This window comes from Tachysurus vachellii, chromosome 25 (genome assembly GCF_030014155.1).
Source record: "Tachysurus vachellii isolate PV-2020 chromosome 25, HZAU_Pvac_v1, whole genome shotgun sequence".
Classification (NCBI taxonomy): domain Eukaryota; kingdom Metazoa; phylum Chordata; class Actinopteri; order Siluriformes; family Bagridae; genus Tachysurus; species Tachysurus vachellii.
In genome coordinates this window covers 2,844,243-2,867,125 of record NC_083484.1, presented here as the reverse complement: position 1 = coordinate 2,867,125, position 22,883 = coordinate 2,844,243, and the positions used below count along the sequence as shown (strand labels likewise).

The 22,883-nt window shown below is 41.2% G+C and overlaps 3 protein-coding genes across 3 annotated transcripts; 1 reads left to right on the top strand and 2 right to left on the bottom strand.

Moving 5' to 3' along the window:
- Window positions 1-3,933: 3,933 nt before the first annotated feature.
- mix23 (mitochondrial matrix import factor 23) lies at window positions 3,934-7,992 on the bottom strand. The gene is made up of 5 exons (XM_060862347.1): window positions 7,871-7,992; window positions 6,454-6,579; window positions 6,201-6,347; window positions 4,900-4,959; window positions 3,934-4,757 (listed from the first exon to the last, which is right to left on the bottom strand). The coding sequence occupies exons 1-5, from the start codon at window positions 7,919-7,921 to the stop codon at window positions 4,707-4,709; spliced, it is 435 nt and encodes a 144-aa protein (XP_060718330.1). The 5' UTR covers window positions 7,922-7,992; the 3' UTR covers window positions 3,934-4,706.
- A 724-nt stretch (window positions 7,993-8,716) lies between these two features.
- Window positions 8,717-10,970, top strand: fam162a (family with sequence similarity 162 member A). The gene is made up of 5 exons (XM_060862346.1): window positions 8,717-8,913; window positions 9,409-9,492; window positions 9,696-9,807; window positions 10,316-10,424; window positions 10,538-10,970. Exons 1-5 carry the CDS (start codon window positions 8,862-8,864, stop codon window positions 10,655-10,657), a joined length of 477 nt encoding a protein of 158 aa, XP_060718329.1. The 5' UTR covers window positions 8,717-8,861; the 3' UTR covers window positions 10,658-10,970.
- Window positions 10,971-11,385: 415 nt separating this feature from the next.
- On the bottom strand, window positions 11,386-21,351 carry kpna1 (karyopherin alpha 1 (importin alpha 5)). The gene is made up of 14 exons (XM_060862345.1): window positions 21,268-21,351; window positions 19,435-19,568; window positions 19,039-19,152; window positions 17,930-18,029; window positions 17,481-17,575; window positions 16,704-16,835; window positions 15,829-15,917; window positions 15,548-15,647; window positions 15,199-15,362; window positions 14,695-14,773; window positions 14,470-14,595; window positions 14,232-14,359; window positions 13,747-13,925; window positions 11,386-13,639 (listed from the first exon to the last, which is right to left on the bottom strand). The coding sequence occupies exons 2-14, from the start codon at window positions 19,558-19,560 to the stop codon at window positions 13,452-13,454; spliced, it is 1,620 nt and encodes a 539-aa protein (XP_060718328.1). The 5' UTR covers window positions 19,561-19,568; window positions 21,268-21,351; the 3' UTR covers window positions 11,386-13,451.
- Window positions 21,352-22,883: the final 1,532 nt, after the last annotated feature.

Sequence of the window (22,883 nt, the reverse complement as noted above, 5' to 3'; positions counted from 1 at the left end):
TCTGTAGGAACAGGGCCAGGAATGCAGGACCTTTGCTCTCAGGGTGTTTTCTGATTCCAATGAAATTAATTGAAAATGTTTTTCATTCCATTTCATTTATGGTCACACCCCAGATCGAACACACACACACACACACACCCCAGATCGAACACAAACACACACACCCCAGATCGAACACACACACACACACCCCAGATCAAACACAAACACACACACCCCAGATTAAACACACAGACACACAGACACTCACATACACACAGACACTCACACACAGACACTCACTCACACACAGCAGATCGAACACAAACACGAACACACACACCCCAGATTAAACACACAGACACACAGACACTCACATACACACAGACACTCACACACAGACACTCACTCACACACAGCAGATCGAACACAAACACGAACACACACACCCCAGATCGAACACAAACACACACACCCCAGATCGAACGCACACACTCACACAGAGACACTCACTCACACACAGACACTCACATACACACAGACACTCACACACACAGACACACACAGACACTCACTCACACACAGACACTCACATACACACACACAGACACTCACATACACAGACACACACAGACACTCACATACACACAGACACACACAGACACTCAGACACATAGGCACTCACTCACACAGACACTCACATACACACAGACACTCACACACAGACACTCACTCACACAGACACTCACACACAGACACTCACTCACACACAGCAGATCAAACACAAACACGAACACACACACCCCAGATCGAACACACACACACCCCAGATCGAACATACACACACACACACCCCAGATCGAACACAAACACACACACCCCAGATTAAACACACAGACACTCACATACACACAGACACTCACACACACAGACAGACACTCACACACACAGACAGACACTCACTCACACAGACACTCACATACACACAGACACTCACTCACACACAGCAGATCGAACACAAACACCCCAGATCGAACACAAACACACACACCCCAGATCGAATGCACACACACTCACACACAGACACACACAGACACTCACATACACACAGACACTCACACACACAGACACACACAGACACTCACTCACACACAGACACTCACATACACACAGACACTCACACACACAGACACTCACACACACACAGACACTCACATACACATAGACACACACAGACACTCACACACAGACACTCACATACACACAGACACTCAGACACACAGACACTCACTCACACAGACACTCACATACACACAGACACTCACACACAGACACACACAGACACTCACATACACACAGACACATAGACACACACAGACACTCACTCACACAGACACTCACATACACACACACACTCACACACAGACACACACAGACACTCACATACACACAGACACTCACACACACAGACACACACAGACACTCACTCACACACAGACACACACATACACACAGACACTCAGACACACAGACACTCACTCACACACAGCAGATCGAACACAAACACACACACCCCAGATCGAACGCACACACTCACTCACACACAGACACACACAGACACTCACATACACACAGACACTCACACAGACACTCACTCACACACAGACACTCACACACACACAGACACTCACACACACAGACACTCACATACACATAGACACACACAGACACTCACACACAGACACTCACATACACACAGACACACACAGTCACTCACCCACAGCAGATCGAACACGAACACACACACACCAGATCAAACACGAACACACACACATACCAGATAGAACACAAACACACACACACACCAGATCGAATACGAACACACACACCCCAGATCGAACGCACACACACACTCACACACAGACACTCACTCACACACAGACACACACAGACACTCACATACACACAGACACTCACACAGACACTCACTCACACACAGACACTCACTCACACACAGACACTCACACACACACAGACACTCACACACACAGACACTCACATACACATAGACACACACAGACACTCACACACAGACACTCACATACACACAGACACACACAGTCACTCACACACAGACACTCACTCACACACAGCAGATCGAACACGAACACACACACACCAGATCAAACACGAACACACACATACCAGATAGAACACAAACACACACACACACCAGATCGAATACGAACACACATACCCCAGACCGAACACACAGCCCAGATCGAACACACACCCCAGATCGAACACACGCATACACACACACGCACACACACACACACACACACACACACGCACACACACACACACACACAAACACCTTAATTTGGTCTCACATGTAATTCAGGATGCAGTGTAAACTGTAAAGAGAAAAAAGAACTGAACATACGCTGGCCACACTGGTTTTTTTTTGTACACCAGTTTGTATGAAGTGCAGAACTGATTGCAGAAACACAGGAATTCAGACGAACAGTGAGATTGGTTTGTACAATGTACAGAATGCACACTGGTCAGCACTATCTTATGTTTTCTGTCCTGTACAGTTTTGTTTTGTCTGTTTGCAACTTACAACTCATGTGTTGTGGTTTGTCTCCCCCTAGTGGCAGATAAGTAGACATGCACACTAGCTCAGTGGGATAAATACACAACTGAATTACACAAATATATACTGATATGCATGCGTGTGTGTGTATTAATTATCAGTTATTAATCACAACATGTTTATTCATTCAATGTTTCAATTCTAGTTACAAAACTGACAAAAAAATGATCCTTTTTTAAATTGCAGTAGAGCTTACTGGGAATAAGGAAGGCCACATATTGTTCTTATTTTTTATGTTTATTTATGGAAGGAGTTAAAAGTAAAGTTTCTATTATTCATTGTATCTTATGATTTAACCAGCTGTCATTTTTGTTAATTACCTTTAAGAAAGAAAAAAATCGGGTGAAGAATCACCAAAGTTGTGAAGCACTTTTCCCTTAGATGTTCCATACATTCATTCATTCATCTTCTACCGCTTATCCGAACTACCTCGGGTCACGGGAAGCCTGTGCCTATCTCAGGCGTCATCGGGCATCAAGGCAGGATACACCCTGGACAGAGTGCCAACCCATCGCAGGGCACACACACACACTCTCATTCACACACACTACGGACCATTTTCCAGAGATGACAATCAACCTACCATGCATGTCTTTGGACCGGGGGAGGAAACCGGAGTACCCGGAGGAAACCCCCGAGGCACAGGGAGAACATGCAAACTCCACACACACAAGGCGGAGGGGTGAATCGAACCCCGACCCTGGAGGTGTGAGGTGAACGTGCTAACCACTAAGCCACTGATGATATACTTGATGATAAAATGAGGTGTGTGTGTGTGTGTGTGTGTGTGTGTGTGTGTGTGTGTGTGTGTGTGTGTGTGTGTGTGTGTGTGTGTGTGTGTGTGTGTGTGTGTGTGTGTGTGTGTGTGTGTGTGTGTGTGTGTGTGTGTGTGTGTGTGGACTGCTTGTGAACTCTGAACCTACGTTGATTACATTTAAGACAGTCATACATCAATGAACTGCAATTTGCTCAAACTATGGTCCTGTTTGTCCCAGTTAAGTTTGTCCAGGCCAATAAAAGAAGCCTTGAGTGACAAACCCAACTCGCAGTGTTAATTAATCCACCAACAACAACGTCACACAAAGTTCGCTGCAGGGATAAACTGTAAACCTTGTCTAACACGTTTTTTGATGAAAGACACTGGAATTTCAGGGAACACAGAACCCCAATAAATCAAGATGAGCTCTGACTCTTTCTGAGCATTGGTTTCTTTAAGAGACAGACACACACACACACACACACACACACACACACACACACACACACACACACACACGACCACGCACAGGCAGGGATGGTGTTTAAACTTGTATTTAAAAATACAGAGTTTATTATAAATTTTTGGTAGAAATATATATTTTGTTTGCATTCCTTCTCTATTAGATGAAACTTGTGCAACTGTATGGTTTGTTGCAGGCTGAAATCCCAGCAAATATCCAGCTAGCAATGGTTACTTAACACTGGAGTGGGTTATTTAACACCAGACATGACAGACAGGTTTACACTTTGCAGTAACTTGTTGAAACTCAACTAAAAGGATAACAGCTCGCACACACACACACACACGATCGAACACACACTCACAGGACTGAACACACACACACACCAGATCGAACACACCCACCCACACACAAACAACGTACACACAAACACCTAACTTGGTCTCACATGTAATTCAGGCTGCAATGTAAACTGTAAAGAGAAAGTAGAACTGAACACACACTGGCCACTGGAGAAAAAAAACAAATGTTTATAAAAAAAATCAATTTTTTTGTACACCAGGCTGTATGAAGAGCAGAAATGACTGTAGAAACACAGGAATTCAGACTAACAGTGAGAATCAGTTTATAGTGTTATTTATGTCTGTACAAACAGCTGGAACCAAATTCCTTGTGTGTGTCGACACTTGGACAATAAACCTGATTCTGATTCTGATTCTGATGAGAGGGTTTTATAGAGCTCAGACACAGCGGCTGCAGAAGGTTTCTGGTTGCATTCCAGTTCACTCCAGTTGTGAGTCCCAGCCATTTCAGTGTCTACTGTAGATCTCTACAAAGGGCACTGAGGTTTAATTGATCTTGGGGGGGGTGTAGTGGATTCGACATCGTTCGTTGAAAACCTGCCGGAGAAACAAAATACAATTTGACTGAGACTTACTTGTCTGAGAGAGAAAAGAGTTCTCTCTCTCTCTCTCTCTCTCACACACACACACACACACAGGCACACACACGCACACACACAGAGCATTCGGACATTCTGACCTTCAAACTGCGATCATTGATGACTTCTTCAACGTTCAGCTCAGACTGCATGAGTTTTAACTACAAGCAAAGGCACAAAAGAAAAGGACATTGTTTATGCAGTTAGAAACCAAACCAAACATTCAGTTGAACTCACAGTTTAAAAGGTCTATTTAAAATAATAGAATTAATAAGTAACTAACAAAAACAAACTCAGAACTAAAAGTGGAAGTTTAGCTGAATTGTTTGTGGAACCAGAAAATATAAAGGAATGAAAGTTTTCAAACGTTAAATGATCACAATCATTTCTTGTTCTGTTTTGCACAATTGTTCTTTTGCCCACCACATTTCAATACCTCACCCAATTGCTGCCTTAACAGAAGTGTACATGTCTATATAGGAACCCCGTGTTCACAACCTTTGCACAATGTTTACGACCCTATACCTTTGCACAATGGTTTGTACAATGTACAGAATGCACACTGGTCATCACTTTCTTGTGTTTTCTGTCCTGTAGTGTTTTGTCTGTTTGCACTTCATGTGGCACTGCACCCCGCACCCTCTGATCTACCAGCACTGCTCGACTGGTTCCACCATCTCTCAGGGTAAGAGGCAAGTATACTACAAGACTCTTCTCTGTACTGGCACCAAGGTGGTGGAATGAACTTCCCCTAGAGGTCCAGACAGCTGAGTCACTGGCTATTTTCAAGCGGCGGTTGAAGACCTACTTATTCAGGAAACACTTCAACTAGCACTTCTTTACTTATCTTTTGCATTTTTAAAAAAAAAAAAAAAAAACACCTTTGACACTTTTTCATTGTAACTCTGAACAAATGTTTTAAACTCATGGTATCTTAAGTATGTAACTTAGTGAGCCAGCATTAATGTATTCAATGTTAGAGATTTAAGCACTTATGTACGTCGCTCTGGATAAGGGCGTCTGCCAAATGCTGTAAATGTAAATGTAAATGTAAATATGGCTAGGAAAACTTACAACTCATGTGTTGAGGTTTGTCTCCCCCTAGTGGCAAATAAGTAGATATGCACACTAGCTCAGTGTGATAAATATGCAACCGCAGTACATAAATAAATACTGATATGCATGTGTGTGTGTGTGTGTGTGTGTGTGTGTGTGTGTGTGTGTACACCCTACACAATCTCATCAGAATCAGAATCAGAAAGTAAACAAAAAGAAAGTACTAGAGAGAGTCATGCCAGGGCTGCCATCCGCGGGGCCATCTTGCGGCTCATGAAAAACAACCTCAATAGTTAAGAATTGCAAGTTTGTTAGTTGTAAACAACTTTTGTAGGAAGTCCACTACCTTGTTCTGCTCTTTCCTGAGTTGTTTGATAATTGACAGGTTGTCGCTGTCCTTTGTCCTCGCTTCACGTAACCTCCCAACAACCTCTGAAGTTTCTCTAATACACGACTTTATTGCTTTGTCTCTACTCACATGGGACTCCGTAAGCTGGAAAACAAATTCAAAACATTCAAAACACACTATCAAATGTCTCCTCATGCAAACACACAATCTGATTAAGTCTTGAACAGTGTGTACTGAACAGCACACGTACAGACTCATAGAGCTCTTTGCACATCTGCGTAGCGTCCACTTTGCCTGAGAAGGACACCGTGGGCACGGTGGTGTTGAGAGCGTGGACAATCCTGTCATCAAAGGTACGCATTGCTTTTAACACCTCCTAAAAGAGAGAAACACAGGACTGTTCCGCATTTATGATCATCAGTACATTTACATCACATTTCCAGCATTTAGCAGACACACTCCAGAGCGACTTACATTATTTTATTTTTATACAACTGACCAATTGAGGGTTAAGGGCCTTGCTCAGGGGCCCAACAGTGGCAGCTTGGTGGATGTGGGATTGAACTGACAACCTTCTGATTGGTAGCCCAACACTTTAACCACTAGGCTTTACCACATGCCCTCAGTAGACCAAAAAACAGGTTACAAAGCCACAAACATTTACATTCACATTTAACCATAAACAGGTTACAAAGCTATAGACAACAAGACATGTTTGTTATCTCCTCCTCCTCCCCCCGTGTTAAATTGCTACTTGCTACGTTTACACTTCTTTAGTTTACCCTTTTTTTGCAATGACACTTTAATTCTGGACTGTCACTGTCACTTTAACTCTGGACTTGGACAGCACAGTGCCACTTTATACACTATTTACACACCATACTGCACATTTATGTATGTATATTTATGCATATGTATATACATTATTTCTTCATCTGTATTTTCATATTTTTATATAGTTTTCTTATACAGTTTTCTTATATAGTTTATACTTTTTATTATTTTATTTCTTGCTTTTTTTATACTTTTTATATATATTTGTTATTCTTATACCGGACAGTTGCATAAAGCATTTCACTGCATATCGTACTCTGTATGTATGTGTATGTGACAAATAAAATTTGATTTGATTTGATAGTCATTAACTGATATAAAATTGTTCATTAAGGTGGAGATACTGCAACAAAGTCTTAAACCTTGTAATGCCAAACCTACATACTGTATATTAGCTAGAATATCCTCTTTATCTCAAAAATAAAGAACAAATTCAAGCTACCGTGAAAAACGTTCTATAATACAACAAAATAGATGTCACTTGTACAGAAAAATATTAAAAAGATTAAATATTAAATGCATCTTTATCTCGTGTGCATCAAATACAAGGCTGCCTCACAAATGCACGAATATATATACATACATACATACATACATACATACATACATACATACATACATACATACATAGGACATAGTAACGGATTCTACACCCTAGTTACTGCACTTTATCTCCAACAAGAGGACATGTAGAAATCAGTGTTCATAAAGTCACAGGCTGACTGTCTTCGGAGGCTGTCAGTCAAACAGCAACAAGCTCACAAAGACGGGCTTCAGTTTAACAGAATTCCCTTGTAGGTTAAAAAAAAAAAAGGCAAAGCAAAGGTTTTTACCTGAAACATTAAAAAGTCCTCACAATTCAGAGTGCCACCGGGCGCCGCCATGTTGGATCGAAGGGTCCTCAAAACCTGTGAGTGACAGCTGCCCAACCAGCGCCTGCATTATATTAATGAAACAATAAATATTACACTAGTTTGGTTCACTTACCTGTCAACGTTTCTCGTTTTAATCCATTAACATGGAAATCAAATTAAAAAAAGTAAATCAAATTTGTAAAAGTATCTAAAACGTGAAAAATATATATTTACAAAAGTAGAAATGATTAAAAACTGTTTAAACAAAATCATAATTATCATTTCAGATGTAAACATGATTGTGGTAAAAAAATTAAAGTTTACATTTATACTAACTCTTGTTTATTTTTATGTCCTGTTTGTACTTGAACGTTTTAAACAGGCATTTTTTACGGACTACTTTCTCCACAAGCGCTCGATGTCGTATTCACTGCAACTAATCGTTCTCTTTTGTTTCTCACACCATACTGTTAGTTGGATAAGTGTTAATAATGTTAATGAAGTGATTTACAAAACGTGTGTCGGGTGGAAAACAAATCGAATGCGACACGTTATGATACATAAAGTGTTCAATTACGTTTATTATTAACGTCGCGATAAAACGAACGTACAACATAGAAATGACTATAATGTTGAGCCATGAACACGCAAAGCATTACTTTAAACTTTGTCTTGTACATAGTTGTGTGTGTAAGATAACCACATTAACCTGAAACTCTAAGCATGGAACCCGAAAAACCCGAAATGGAACAAAAACACAATGTTGAGTGTGTAAATGAAAACGTTATATAATGCAGATCCACGGGACCAGTGAAGGCAGCACACAGACGCTAGCCGGGCTACGCACTTCAGCGACACAAACATATGAACTAGACGTGATTTCAGTAACTAATTCAGTGGCAGTGAATTTTCCCCGAAGTTTTAGGAAACTTTTGTTGTAGTCGTTGTTCAGAGATAGTTAATTAAAGCCATGATTTTCAACACAATTACCAGGTCTCGTGCTGCTTTTGGTACTTTTCTAGGTGAGTAACAGTTTTGTGTTTCATTTAAACACCTGTGTATCTGTGTGTGTGTCTGTATCTGTCTGTCTGTATCTGTCTGTCTGTCTATCTATCTATCTATCTATCTGTGTGTTTGTGTGTCTGCTATCTGTCTATCTATCTATCTATCTATCTATCTATCTATCTATCTATCTGTCCATCTGTCTCTGTGTGTGTGTGTGTGTGTGTGTGTGTGTGTGTGTGTGTCTGTCTGTCTGGTAGAATATTTATAATTCTACATCATTGTTGTGAAGATCTACTTTTCATATACAATCCATCCTTCTCACTACATCTTTGTTTTGATATATTAAATATTTTGTATTCTTTTAATTGATTCAGAGTCAAACACTGCAGGTTTCCTCATAGTTCAGTCACATGACCACGTGTAAAGAGGACATGATGTGCCCAGGTAGAGTGACAATGACATGGCATCTTTCTTTCTGATAATGTTCTTCTCTTCCTGTTCTACACCCCCAGGCCAGATGCAGAGGTTTGCCCCAAATTCATCAAGCTGGAGGAGTTTGTGCAGTAAACCACAGGAAGCCTCTGTGCCAACACAAGGTTTAACACATTAGTGTGCTTTTTTATGTATATTGAATTTTGGAAGCTCCATGAGTTATTTTATTTGAATTACATGTAATGGAACCTATTTGTACGTGTAAACACAGCTGAGGCAGTTTATAAGGCATGTACACTACTCAGATCTAGCACTAAAACCAATGACAGGTGGCTTTAAAATGTATTTCTCTTTCTGTTTTCTGCAGCACAAACGGCAGGGTTTAAAATGCCCGGCTACCGGCCAACCGAGATGGACAAGAAGATACTCGTGTGGTCCGGACGCTTCAAATCCAAGGAGCAGATCCCAGAGCATGTGTCGTAGGTGTTCACTTCCTGTTACATAACCAGACAAAAGTGTGTTTGTGAAAATCTGTGACATTTATTCTCAAACAAAATGACTTCCTGTTGTGTGTAAAGTTAATTGGTGTAATTTGTGGCATCTGGGAAGAGATCAAAGAACAGATGTGGCTCATATGGAGAGCTGGACATGTTCATTTAATGGGTTATAAAGGCTTTGTTACACATTGTTCAAGGAAGGAGGAGGTGTGGCCTCTGTAGCGTCAGGTACTGAAGGGGTGAGGCTTTGCACTCCTTTATTTACACTACAAGGAAGCTATTTAAAAGCTGTTCAGGAAGTGTATGAATTTCCCATCATTAAGCTCTTAGTAACAGTTTCTCACACTTACAAGCTGCAGTCATTGCCAAGGCTGGCATTTGTCTGTATCATGCAATGTAACGTATGAGCCGTCTTTCAGATTTTCAACTCTACTAAATATAAAAGCATTTTTAACTTATAGCTTATAAACAGTCTGTTACCGATTTCCAGATTTGAGATGATCGATGCAGCCAGGAACAAAGTGCGTGTTAAGGCCTGCTATATCATGATAGCAATGACTATTGGAGGCTGCATCGCGATGGTCATCATGGGAAAACAGGTATGTCAGTATAATACACTATACAGCTCTGACACCAGCTACACCTTAGTTTGTTCCTTTCATAACCAACATTTACATTAGTCAATAAAAAAAAATTGTTCATGCCTCTGCAGGCTGCAGGTCGCCATGACAACCTGACCAGCAGGAACATGGAGAGAAAGGCTCGGTTAAGAGAAGAGGCAAAGAAGGAACTAGAGTTGGAGGCATCTCTGACTGAGAAAAAAGCGCAGTGAGGAGCTTTCACTCCCTGATCAGGAACACTAAAGCTCCATCACACGTTCACGATTCATTCAAACAGCGTAACTTATTCTGAAATAATTTAACAGCAGTACAGTCAAGTCCCTGCATGCTTCAGTCATTTCCTGCACTGTTCGGATCATCTGCTCCAGTTTTGTTGATGTATTTTTGTTAGAGTTCTTTGAGTAAAAAATAGAGAGATTAAATGAGAAGTATCCTACATGTCATCAGGGTCAGTTTTTTGTTCTTGTTCATTTTTAATGGTGTCTGTCATTCTTAGAATAAATTTACTTTGCACTTCCTTGTAAACCAAGTTTTTTTTTTTAAGGTAGCAATACAAGAATGGACTGACATTTTTAATCTGAATCGATACACATTTATAGCATTCGGCATGCCTGCTTACATTTTTTTTTTATACAACTAAACATTTTGAGGGTGAAGGGTTTTGAACTGGCAACCTTATGATCAGTAGTCCAGATGCTGACATAATGTTGGTTTGAACCATTAGATTAGTAGCAGATTGGGATTATCTGTAAACATGCCAGGAGAACACGTTCCTAGGAAACTTGACCATATAATATTGATATGATCAACTGCATCACAGTATACTTTTCAGAAATATCACTGTGATAAATTATTAATAAGTACATTATAGATTTTGTATTCATTTTAATTTAAAAATTATAATTTTTTTAATAAAAAAATAAATAAAATTTTATAAAAATTTTTTTTTTTTGGCAAACTTTATTCTAACATATTGTGATCATGTATTTCTTTCTATCATATGGTATTTCTGCATATCATGACCCTTTAGTCTGACATTAATATCATATAAATATAAATAAATAATATTACGGAATTGTCATAAACACTTAGCTTTACCTTATTTAGTAATTAATTCTCAGACAAGGATTTCCTTCAGCTACCTGAAAATGTGAGTAACTTTTGAATTACAAGTATCTTTAATGTTATGTCCAGTTTCTTCTCCTGAATCGAACCCTGACAGATGAAAAGGAAGTTGCAGGCTGACGAGAGTCGTGTTTGAGTGCGGCTCAAACTTGGGATCCCAATGGGAGAAAAAAAAAAATAGCGGGTGAATTTTTATATGGATGGCAACCTGGTGACACCGTCATGAACGGAGATGTGCAGAAAAGAGCAAAGCCACGGGAACTCATGAAACAGCATTTATGCAAATGGCTTAACAGAGAACAGTTACACAATCTCAATACAACAGCAGTATTGAAAATGAAGAGCTGGTCATCTCTCACAGGGAGAATCCGACATAAAAAAAAAAAAAGAAAGAAAACAAACCTAGTAAACCTTTTTTTTTTTTTTTTAGCAAACAAAATCCCCAGTATGCTTCAAGCTCAATTTTGGATTGATTTCTGCATGGTTTTGCCTTCTTAATTGCTGCTGGGTTGTAAATCTTAATTTCACATAAGGATTATGGCACAGTCGGTACTAACAGACTTCAACCCCAAAAATAAGACGTGAAGAAATGTTTTTTTTTTCCTCGTGTCACTCTAATTACTGATGCTAATATATGGGGTCATCTGAACATGGGGTCTGAGATTAGCGAGATCAGTCATGTTAAAGTGTGTGTGTTTGTGTGTGCGTGTGTATCACACACATCGAGAAGCTAAGATTTCAGCTCGCTAAATGTCATCGAGAGTCCGAGTAGTGGAGGAAGATTCAGAAGGGGGGAAAGCTAATCAGCCGTGAAATTTCACTCCGGTGTTTAGTGTGTACAGAAGATCCTGCGATCCGGGGCTGTACACCGATCACAAGCCTTTCTCGTCTCATTTCCTGAGGAGCGGAGAACCAAGTACTGCATGGAAAGAAATAAATGGTTTCCATTCGAACCAAAAGTGTTGTGTCCTGAACATAAAGTGCTGCTGATGATAAAGGATGATAATCACGTGGATTTGTCCTCTTTAAGTCCGAAAGGTCTGGAGCAGTGTCTCGAGGAAAAGGGAAGAAAAAAAAAAAATTAAACACAGTTCGTCTTTGTCTCAGTGCACAGGGAGATTCCGACTCCCAGAAGGTGCAAACGTGTCATTTTGAGAAGCCTGCACAGTCGTCGTAGGAATGCATGAGAATGACATTTGACAATGTCAGTTAAGCGGCACACAATCAGTCGCACAAAGTCTGGACTCCTGTCTCTGTCCGTCAGCAAGAGCTACCCTCATTTGTAGGCAGTCTGGGTCTAATGAGTAGAGAAAAGTGCTGAAATCTTTTCAGTCTTCGGGGCAGACTTGGCCAAGTTGTGCCTCTCTTTTGTTGTTTTTTTGTTATGCGCACTACCAGGCACACACACAGTCACACGGTCAGTCCAGTGTTTCTGAACGAATGAAAAAAAGAATCGCGTACAGGCCGTCCGTCGCAAGACGTCCGTATTGCAACAAGGTTGTGCGTATAAGCAGTCAACACCCAGCTTCTAATCGACTCTTAGCTGGATGCAGCGTTTCATCTTGATGCTTGTTTATACTGGACGGGGAATCTTGTCCTTTTCCTTCTGTGTAGGAATTAACGCAAGGTGGCCAATATGGGAGTCTTTCAGGAGTTCCAGAGCTGCTCTGGTGCTCGTTTATTTGGATCGATCTGGTTCCGTTTTCCTGAAGCCGTTCTTCAAAACCAGTGACAGGAGGTGTGAAGGGAGCAGAAAAGGTCAAGGTCAAGGTCAAGGTTAAAGTTAAGGAAGTCGACCAGCAACACAGGCTCTTGCAACGTCACACTCTTTAGAATCAGTATGGATATTAATAACTCTCTCTGCTGAGGCTTTTCAGGTGCTCAGAGCTGGAAGCCCTCCATGGGAGCCTCACACTGCTGGAAAAGGAACTGCTGCTGTTGCAGGTCGACGGCAGGAGCCAAGGCGGGATCCTCGTCCTCGGGGCTGAAGTAGCGCTCGATCAGGTCGAATGCCTTCTGGTAGATCTCCTGATTCTCATGGCCTTGCAGGAACTCCAGCTTATCCAGACCTGAGGAAAGGTGAAAATGGGTGAATGAATCTTCAAAGCACACCACAGAAATCTCATGTGAAATGATTAGATGTTTTAAACGCAGAACCCTGAATGTGTCGGCTTACCGTATGCTTCCTCGATGAGGGCGCAGTACGGGTTGATTCCTCCTCCTCCTCGCTTGGCCTCTAGCTCTCCCAGTCGGAGGATGTTCTCCAGGCCATTCAGTGCCACCTGCACAATCTTGGAGTCCATCAGGGTCAGAAGGTCACAGAGAGGCTTGATGCAACCCAGATCCACCAGATGCCTGTTTAAAATAAATACAAGTCCAAATCATATTCCTTTTGCCCGGACAGATGAGTGCGAAATTCTCTCAATTCTATGCAACTTGGAACCGACGCAGTAAATAAATGTTATAAACCAGACTGTGCTCGCCCCTGAGTGACAGCAGTGGGCGCTACAATCCACACTAATGACTTAATATCATGCTGTTCATCTGCTTGCTTTGAATCTTAACTTTCATGAAGAATCTTTTGTAACCCTGGAGTGAGAAAATGAAATAAGCTACAACAGGTACCATATACTAATGGTTCCATTCTAAGCAATAACTGACCTGATCTGCTCAGCAGAGCCCCCGGACGTGGCGTTGGTGATGGCCCACGCCGCTTCCTTCCTCGTCCGGAACTCAGCCACCTGAAGGATCTTAATAAGAGGAACAAGCAAACCTGCGTCTATCACCATCTAGAAAAAAAGAGAGAGAGAGAGGAGGAAAATTGTTTAAATAAAAAAGACACACACCTGATACATACATATCGTAATCAAAGGCTATACTGAGCCTAACAGAGACTCACCTGGATCTGTGCTCGGTTACCAGCAGTAATATTGGAGATTGTCCAACAGGCTTCTTTCTTAATGGACTCCTTAGGGCTACATAGCAGGTGAAGGAGATTCTGAAGGGCAGAGCAGTTCAGGATCACCTGTTCAGGAAAAACACAACAGAAATATCCTTTTAATTGCCAAGTTAAACACATTCCTAAAGGTGAAACCTCGTAGTTTCATTAGGTTTATATTATCACCTGTGTCTGGACGTCATCTCCTGTGACAATGTTCCCCACGGCCCGAAGAGCAGGAGAGACAACTTTATAATCCGAATGTCTACCCAAAAATAAATAAACACATAAATAATCATGACACAAAAGACGAAATTTTTTTTAAGTTACATAAAAATTTTAATTCAAAACAACTGGATTTCACTCAACCACTGAAAACCATGATAAGCTTTTTTTTTTAAATCATTAGTCTGCAATATTAAACCAAACACAGAACAAGACTTAAGGCTTTTAATACAGTAATAAACATGCTGTAAGATGCAAATTACAACATGAATATGCAAATTAATTCTTTTACTGTCACCAAATATGGTAATGTGAATAATGAGAATCTACCCGTTTCTAGCTTACTGGATTTTGATCAATTAATGCGATATGCCAATTCAATATCAGCACGTACGTCTTTTAATAACCGTTTACTAGGTCGCAATCTTTACTAGATTACTACTTATACAGCATGTAAAAACTTACAGTAGCAGCTCCACCAGTCTACGGCAGACGCCGGAGTCTATAACAGCTTGGATCTTTTCATTGGGACCGTCAGACAGGTAGGAGAGCGCCCAGCATGCATCAGCCAAAATGTCTGTGTCGTTCACAAAGAGCAGCCAGGAGAGCACGCTGAGGCATGGTGACACCTACACACACACACACAGCAAACACACCTTTTATATTCACTCTACCAACCACTTAAGTCAATATATCGAAGATTGCACACCTATTATTACTTAATCTACAGCATGAATCCCACAAAGCTAGTAGTGCACACGCACAACGTCAATCAACGACGCAGGTGTGTTAATCCGTCAGCAGTAAAGCTCACCTTGGTGAAATCTGGAGGTGGGTTCTTGCCTCTGCAGAGGTTAGACAGAGCCCACACTGCATTTCTCATCATAGTCAAGCGATTCTGTTTGGTCAAGAGCCTGTAAACAGGACACGGTAAAAACAATAGTAAAGGTTTACAGAATTACACAATTAACTATACACTAAATACGGAGCATATTAAAGTTGATAAATGTGTGTAAACGGTGACAAAGGACACTGCGGCATAAAGAATAAAGATAAAAGTCGTCTTAAACCAGGACACTTGGCAATGAAACCTACTGTATGAGTGAGGGAAGGATGTTGCAATCCAACACATAGTCTCTGCACTCTGTGCTGTCTCCTGCAATGTTCCCTAACGCCCACACCGCCTGCACAACAACACAAGACCGTGAGGAAATGAGAGACAGACGGACAGACGGACAGAGCAAGAATCAAAGCAAAAGACTTTGAGAGTGACAGAGAGACTCAGACAGAAAGAGAAACAGCGAGACAAAGACAGAAAGAGACAGAGAGACATATATACAGAAAGACAGACAGACAAGACACACACATTTCTTGCAACAGAACAAATGCTTGAAAACAACAAGATTCAGGATTCCTCTGAGGATCGAGGCAAGTGTTTGTTCATCTGGAGATCGCTGGCAGGAAGCCAAATAGCATGATTTATGTGAGTGTGTGTGTGTGTCTATAAAAAATAGGCCTGTCCACAAGCATGCAGCATGATGGTGCAGAAGGTGGAGTTCCAGGGTCACGATTCTGACCCTGAGATCGCCTAACTGTCTGTGTGGAGTTTCACATGTTCCCCCCACGTCCATGTGGGCTTCCTCTACTTTCCTCCCTCTTCCCACTTCATGTGTGAATAAGTGTGCGTATGTCCACTGTTCCCCGTAACAGACCCTGAAACCACCACGACCCTGACCAGGATAAAGCGATCGCTTTACGTACGAAGCCAGCCAGAAATATCCTTAAAGTCTGAGACTAAAGAAGGAAAAATAAAGCTTATGTGGTTGCTATGGTTACCTCTGGTTAATCTGATAGTAAACCTTTAACTGAGAATGTGACTAGGTTTTGCTGTGCTTCTTAACGAGCGGTGAAGACAAAACTACACTGCATTTTGAAAATAAACAGGTGACCTGGAGTCTGGTTAAGTGTACCTGCTCCTGGACATCCTCGAAGTCAGAGCTGAGCATCTCTATGAAGATGGGCACAGCACCAGCCTGGATCACCACGCGTGTCTGGTGAGATGTGCCAGAGGCGATGTTTGTCAAGACCCACGCTGCTTCAAACTGTGGAGATACGACACCGTTACTGCGACGGCATGACCTTTTACTGCTGAACCTTTCAGGCAAAGCAAATCACACACACACATACGCAGACACATTCCTCCAGCATGAGCTTATCACAAGAGCATTCCTTCTGGAGTCAGTAACTGCCTCGTGGCTGTTGTGGGCCTGAGAGCTCAAATAGGGATCTTCATCGTCCAAGGAATGAGGGTTATTATGTGTTTATTTTCAGTCTGACCCGACATTTACATTAGCGATATACTCCATACTGGAATATTCAGTCTCGTAGCAATGACAAGGAACAAATTGGAAGTTGGAGAAAAAAAATATTCTTTGGATCGATCAATGACAGTCTGATGTCCCCAGGCTCTACTCATGATTCTTTAACACCACTAAAGTCTACTAAGCTACTTGCTAACACTATACTAATTAGACCACATGCTTTATTTAGAAGAGGAAATGATCTCGCTCTTAAAGTGGACCAAACGTTGTGAGGGACATTTGAGAGATAGTTCTCTCGTACTGCCGGAATTTTTGAGTCTGCTGCCTTAATACTGGTGAGAGAGTAACTAAAGGGCAACATCGTCAACTCGCCTGGTTAAGAGTAACGAATGCTCAGTGCCGTGTGTGTGTGAGTGTGGGCTTCACCTGTAGTGTGCAGTTCTCCTTCCTTTTCAGGAACTCCACAAAGCACTCCACTACACCGGGTGTGGCAATGACTTCATCAATAGGGGGGTTGGGCTCTAACGAAGGGACAGACAGCACTCGCATGAGCAGCTATACACATACACGACTGTGAGAGCGTGTGTGGGCATGTGTTTATATCCTGGGGACCCCCCCAATAAGGGTAAGAGTGTTGGACATTACTGACCTCCATGTGGAAAATGGCTTTTTAACAAAAACTGCAGGTTAATTAATAAACAAATAGAAAATTCCAAATGGTTCTTTTCATTATTAATAATTAAGGTTAAAGCTGTAATTAGATGTATGCATACTGTAGTATTCACTGGCTGCATTAATAATTAGGTCAGTGAAAGGTCCTCAGATAAACAGTAAGATGTGTGTGTGTGTGTGTGTGTGTGTGTGTGTGTTATAACCTTTAGATAAAAGCTTCCTGAAGCGTTGTGTTCCCATAAGCTGCTGTTCTGGAGAGCTGGAGAAGATCATCTGGGTCATGTCCTCAGATATAACACCACCCTAAAGGACAAGAAACAACATCTGGATAAACTGCTCTAATATGTTGCCCAGTCCTGTGTTGACTAAACAAAAAAGGTAGCTAAAAGTAACATGATAACGGATTGCGAGCTAGTTAGATATCTAGTGTGTCGATATAAACTCACGTCAAGGAAGTTTCTAATCCAGCACTTTTTCTGGATGTGGTCAGCATTTCAGCTACGAGATATGAATTTCAGTCCTCGCATTGCACTTTTCTGTTTATGTCCGACTGCATGCGGTAGGCAGGATAACTTTGAAGGTTTGATTTTTGTTGATTATATTTCTAATGGTAGTGTTAGAGCAGCTTTGATGCGTCGACCAGATCGGGCTACACTTACAGAGCATCAATGTGAAGTGTCAACGTGAAGCATCTAAATTATATACCTCATACTTATCCGAATTCCCGCCGCATTCATTGCACGTTGTACAGATCTGTTTTTATTCTTACTTTTTGTATTTATCCTCAATTATTAAGATACATAGATCCATGTTTATTGTTTACTTTCTCTTTTCTTATCTGCTTTTATTGCACCTTCTCTTTTCACTACAAGGAACAGTCATAAAACACATTTCACTACGTGTCGCACTGTGTATGTTTATGTATGTAACATAAAATGAATTTTAATTTGTGTATTATATTTAAACCTTGACTTTTACAGAATGCAGCAGACATCCTGATCCTTGCTGAATTACAGAAGCGACTGTTGAATTTCTTTTTTTCCGACAGGCAAATATGAATCGCAGAGTAATAACCTAGACATTTCAATTTAACCATCTGACAACAAGCTTCTAACCATGTAGAAGATACCTAATTCACTGAACACAACATTATATGAAGTTTAGCCGCAAAAAAATGTCCAAAAAGCATGCGGCCAGGGGTTTTACTTCAATTCTTCAAAATAAACCTTGTTATTAAATTGTTACGCTTTGTGAATTTCTTTTAATAAAGATATATGCGCTTTTGTTCTCGAGTGCAGCGTTCAGCTCTTACTGTGATCTGTTCCATGTTATTGGCCTGGGACTCCAGGTAGCCGCTGTCAGACATCCCATCTTCCTCCAGCGTGAAGTCTTCCTCCACTGTGGCCACATTCCTCCGTTTGAACAGCTGTAACGCCACACAGATGCTTAAAGCTTTTAGACTTAATTACAGGTAACCGTATCAACTATACTGTCCATGTGACACTGCTGCGTTACCGCTTTATCATTTTCACCCACTAGGTATGCAACCATGTTACTTACAGGCATTTAAACTAACCAGATTGTTTATAGAAACCCCCCAGAGCAATTATGAGCAATTTCGGTTGTTCCTGCCACCAAGATAACTTCTCTGTATTTCTTTGGCAGATGCAGAGTCTTAAGGAATCCCTGAAGCTTCCCATCATCTTACCTGCTCATCTTTCTTCTGTTTGCGCAGCTGCAGGCCTTCTTCCTCCCTCCTCCTCCTCATCTCGTCTGTGTTAAGCGATTTGTTCTTATAGCTGCGGAGTCGTGCATTGTCTTTTCCTTGACTCATGGTGTAGCCTTTAGGGAAGAAACAGAAAGAGAAAATAATTACAGCGTGTTAAAATGTACATGTTTGCCCTTCATTCAATGAGGTTAAATCCTATTGCACTGCAACATTATGAGGATATAACCTTGACGGCAATGCTGAAATGATCAAAGCTAATATTTACTGGTTCGGATCAGGAAATTATTGTCGTCACTGGCAGACAGTTTCTTGGACTAATAACGGCTCATGCTGCCTTCAATTAATTAGTTGCTGTCTGGGGGCATATTTACGTTTAACTCGCTTGCTGAGCCAGTCTGTTATACTGGACACCATGCAGTGTTTCTGCTTTAGAAGACGGTTGAATTCTCTGATCAGATTAGTAAACAGGTGCTGATTTATTTTTATATAACTCATGTAATTCAATTAAAAGTGTGGTTTCTAATTGTGCTATGCCTGAAGCCTGATAGTGAAATCGTGCAGCCTGCAAAGCTCACTGAGAACAATGTGGTTTATTTTGCAGCTCTTAATGCTTCTTAACTAGCTCTTCATTTGAATTGGCCCAGAATTTATATTTTTTTAAAAAAGTTTATATGTTTACAAGAGGTTTTTTGTTTCACTTATAAACAAAAAACCTCTGCAGTGGCTATTTTATTGAGTCCATCCAAGCTTAGCTGTGCACATTTTCAGCAGCTCAGTACATCAGACTGTCAGCATCGTCCAGCTGAGGTGTTTGTGCAGAAAAACAAGCGGTTGTTTGTGTAGAAACCTCACTAAAACTTGAGGTGGAGTTGGATTAAAGGTGAAGGATTTTACAAAACAATGAAATACACTGTGGGTTATTTGAACCAGGATCAAATTCATTTGTCTCATCGCTCTTCTTGATTCCAGTTTGATACCGATTTCTGTCTGTGTGGAGTTTGTGTGCCAATCTTCCAGTAGAAGGTAGAATCTGTAGAATCTCTAGAATCCCCCCCCCGTTCTAAATTTCCATAATATTCCATGATATTCCAGGTTATGGAAATATGTGCGTTCAGTTTTCACAGGCACGCGCAATACCCCACTGTTCAACATCTACACTGCATAAAAACACATTTCCCCAAAAGCCAGCTACATTTTGATTCAGTAATATCGCCAAATAACAATTTGTTTATCTTTAGCATTACTGGTTTTCTATGGCATTAACGTTAGCTCGTGCACTTAAGCACCAGAACCAGCTGTATACTTAAACAAACGCTGCTATGTGTTTTTGATTATCTTTAACGCTATCTAATATTGTAATGTACACTTGGACAACAGAATAGAGATATCGATAAAATATATATATATATATATACATACACACACCACTAACTGATAGCAAGCTAGCCTCAATGTCGTCCTAACGGCTTTTTCGAGAATATTGTTCCCACCCGCATTCCGTCAAGCCCCGCCTACTCTGTTAGGATTGGCTTGTCCTCCGAACAACTTGTACGTACAGTTTTACAGACTAATCGTATCCAGGAAACGGAACGCTATTAACGAATTAGAAAGCAGGGGGTGGGACTTGTCGAAAATGGGTATGAAAAAAAAAATAACCGCCTCACTTGGCGTCGCTAGCTAGACCTACTTCACCGGATTGCTTGTTTTTCTTGTCTCCAGAATGATTCTAAGTGGCTTTCTGATCATTATTTTCCGCTGAATAAATATAAATAAATAATCACTGAAATCGTACCGATTCTTTAAAACACTGACCTGTAAAAACGTCTCGTTTTATCCCCTCGTCGTTCGGGCCACTGATCTGAAGTGTCCGCCGGTATTATGCTACTGCGCATGCGTTATTCCGGATGCAAGCGTTCAGACAGCGCATGCGTGTTCAAGGATTACGCATATGTAAATACAAATAGACAGATAATTAAAAAAAAAAAATTAAAAATAAATTAATGGTATGTACGGTAGATTATAGAATGGAATAGAATAGTAGGGGATGGAGATGGAGGTGATAGGGATGGAGCTGGTAACAAATAAATGTAAGATTATTGCACATTGTTATTGCGTAATTTGGGAACGTTTAACTGTTCATGAGGTTGGTCGCCTGGGGGAAGAAACTATTCTTGTGCCTGGTTGTGCTGGTATTTGGGGCTCTGCCAGATAATACACGTTGTGATGGATCCAGAGTGATTTTCTGAACCCCTTTCCTCACTCTGGATATATACAGTTCTTGAAGGATGGGCGGGGAACACCAATAAGTAGGATGTAATGCAGTCCCAAGATTACTGCATCATCCATGGACCTGTTTGCTCGATAAGCAAACTGCAGGGTGTTTCCAGTTCCCAAGGGTTCAGTAAAGTCTCAGATAAGCCAGAACGAGTTTTTCAAACGACTTCATGACAACAGATGTCAGTGCCACAGGTCTGTAGTCTTTAAGTCCTGTTGTCTTGGGTTTCTTTGGGACACGGATGATGGTTTAGTGTTTGAAGCATACAGGGAATTCACAAGGGCGTCACAAGCGCACCGGGTCGCATCCCCGCCTGCGCGTCCTGGAGCGTTTGATCAGCGCCGCTGCTTCGCCTAATACAATGATTAGCAGAACGTCCTAATAATTGAAAACCTGTAGGAGACTTTGTGGTGTGTTCTGCCGAATATTCAGCAGTTCATCCCAGGTAAAACCGATAGTGCTTGATTAACAAAACAAAACAAAAAAAAAAAACCCAGAAAAATAAATGGAGAGGGAAGAAAAACAACTGGAGAGCAAAGTACCGTGGCTGCCATCTGCGGCGCCATCACAAGAATCTATACATTATAAATCTTTAAATTATATTTTAATTTAGAATGCGAAAGTCTAGTGCTATATTATAATGACGAGTCGTAAGACTGAGGATCCATCTGCAGCTTTAATAGACAATCTCGTCAACAACAGGCAGAGTTCGATACCGGTAAACACGACAGCGTAGGTAAAGCAAAGACGTGGTCAGAATAACAGGCAAGAGGTCAGGGCAGGCAGAAAAACAGTCGTGGGGCAAAATCCTGAAACAGATTAATACCGTAACCAGAAAACGCTCAGAATGACAGCCGTGGCAAATCAAGACTTCGCCCTGGAGTCAAGTTCAAGTTTGCCTTAAATAGGCACTGGGTAATTGGCCGCAGGTGGCGGTGCAATCAGTCCCGGCATGTGGCTTTTGGGAAATGTAGTCCGGAAGTGATAATACCCCGGGGACAGTTCCCTCTGTTGGCGATCGGAGGACGAGACAGGTGCTTCCATCATGACATATATACTACAGTACCTCTAGGTGTATATAAGAGGACTATACAATGCTTTCCATATTTTGTTTGCTTGAATAAGGGCTTTAATCAAATGCCTAGTTTGCAAT

Bases quoted from the DNA above. Each gene is read 5' to 3' on its own strand.
- mix23 (XM_060862347.1), bottom strand. From the start codon at position 7,921: ATGGCGGCGCCCGGTGGCACTCTGAATTGTGAGGACTTTTTAATGTTT. The intron at 6,580-7,870 runs GTAAAAACCTTT...TCTCTCTTTTAG, and splicing joins AGGACTTTTTAATGTTTCAG to GAGGTGTTAAAAGCAATGCG. The intron at 4,758-4,899 runs GTCAGAATGTCC...TTTCTCCGGCAG, and splicing joins TCAATGATCGCAGTTTGAAG to GTTTTCAACGAACGATGTCG.
- fam162a (XM_060862346.1), top strand. From the start codon at position 8,862: ATGATTTTCAACACAATTACCAGGTCTCGTGCTGCTTTTGGTACTTTT. The intron at 8,914-9,408 runs GTGAGTAACAGT...CTACACCCCCAG, and splicing joins TGCTTTTGGTACTTTTCTAG to GCCAGATGCAGAGGTTTGCC. The intron at 10,425-10,537 runs GTATGTCAGTAT...ATGCCTCTGCAG, and splicing joins TGGTCATCATGGGAAAACAG to GCTGCAGGTCGCCATGACAA.
- kpna1 (XM_060862345.1), bottom strand. From the start codon at position 19,560: ATGAGTCAAGGAAAAGACAATGCACGACTCCGCAGCTATAAGAACAAA. The intron at 14,360-14,469 runs GTGAGTCTCTGT...CTTTTTTTCTAG, and splicing joins GTAACCGAGCACAGATCCAG to ATGGTGATAGACGCAGGTTT. The intron at 13,926-14,231 runs GTCAGTTATTGC...TATTTTAAACAG, and splicing joins GGCTCTGCTGAGCAGATCAG to GCATCTGGTGGATCTGGGTT.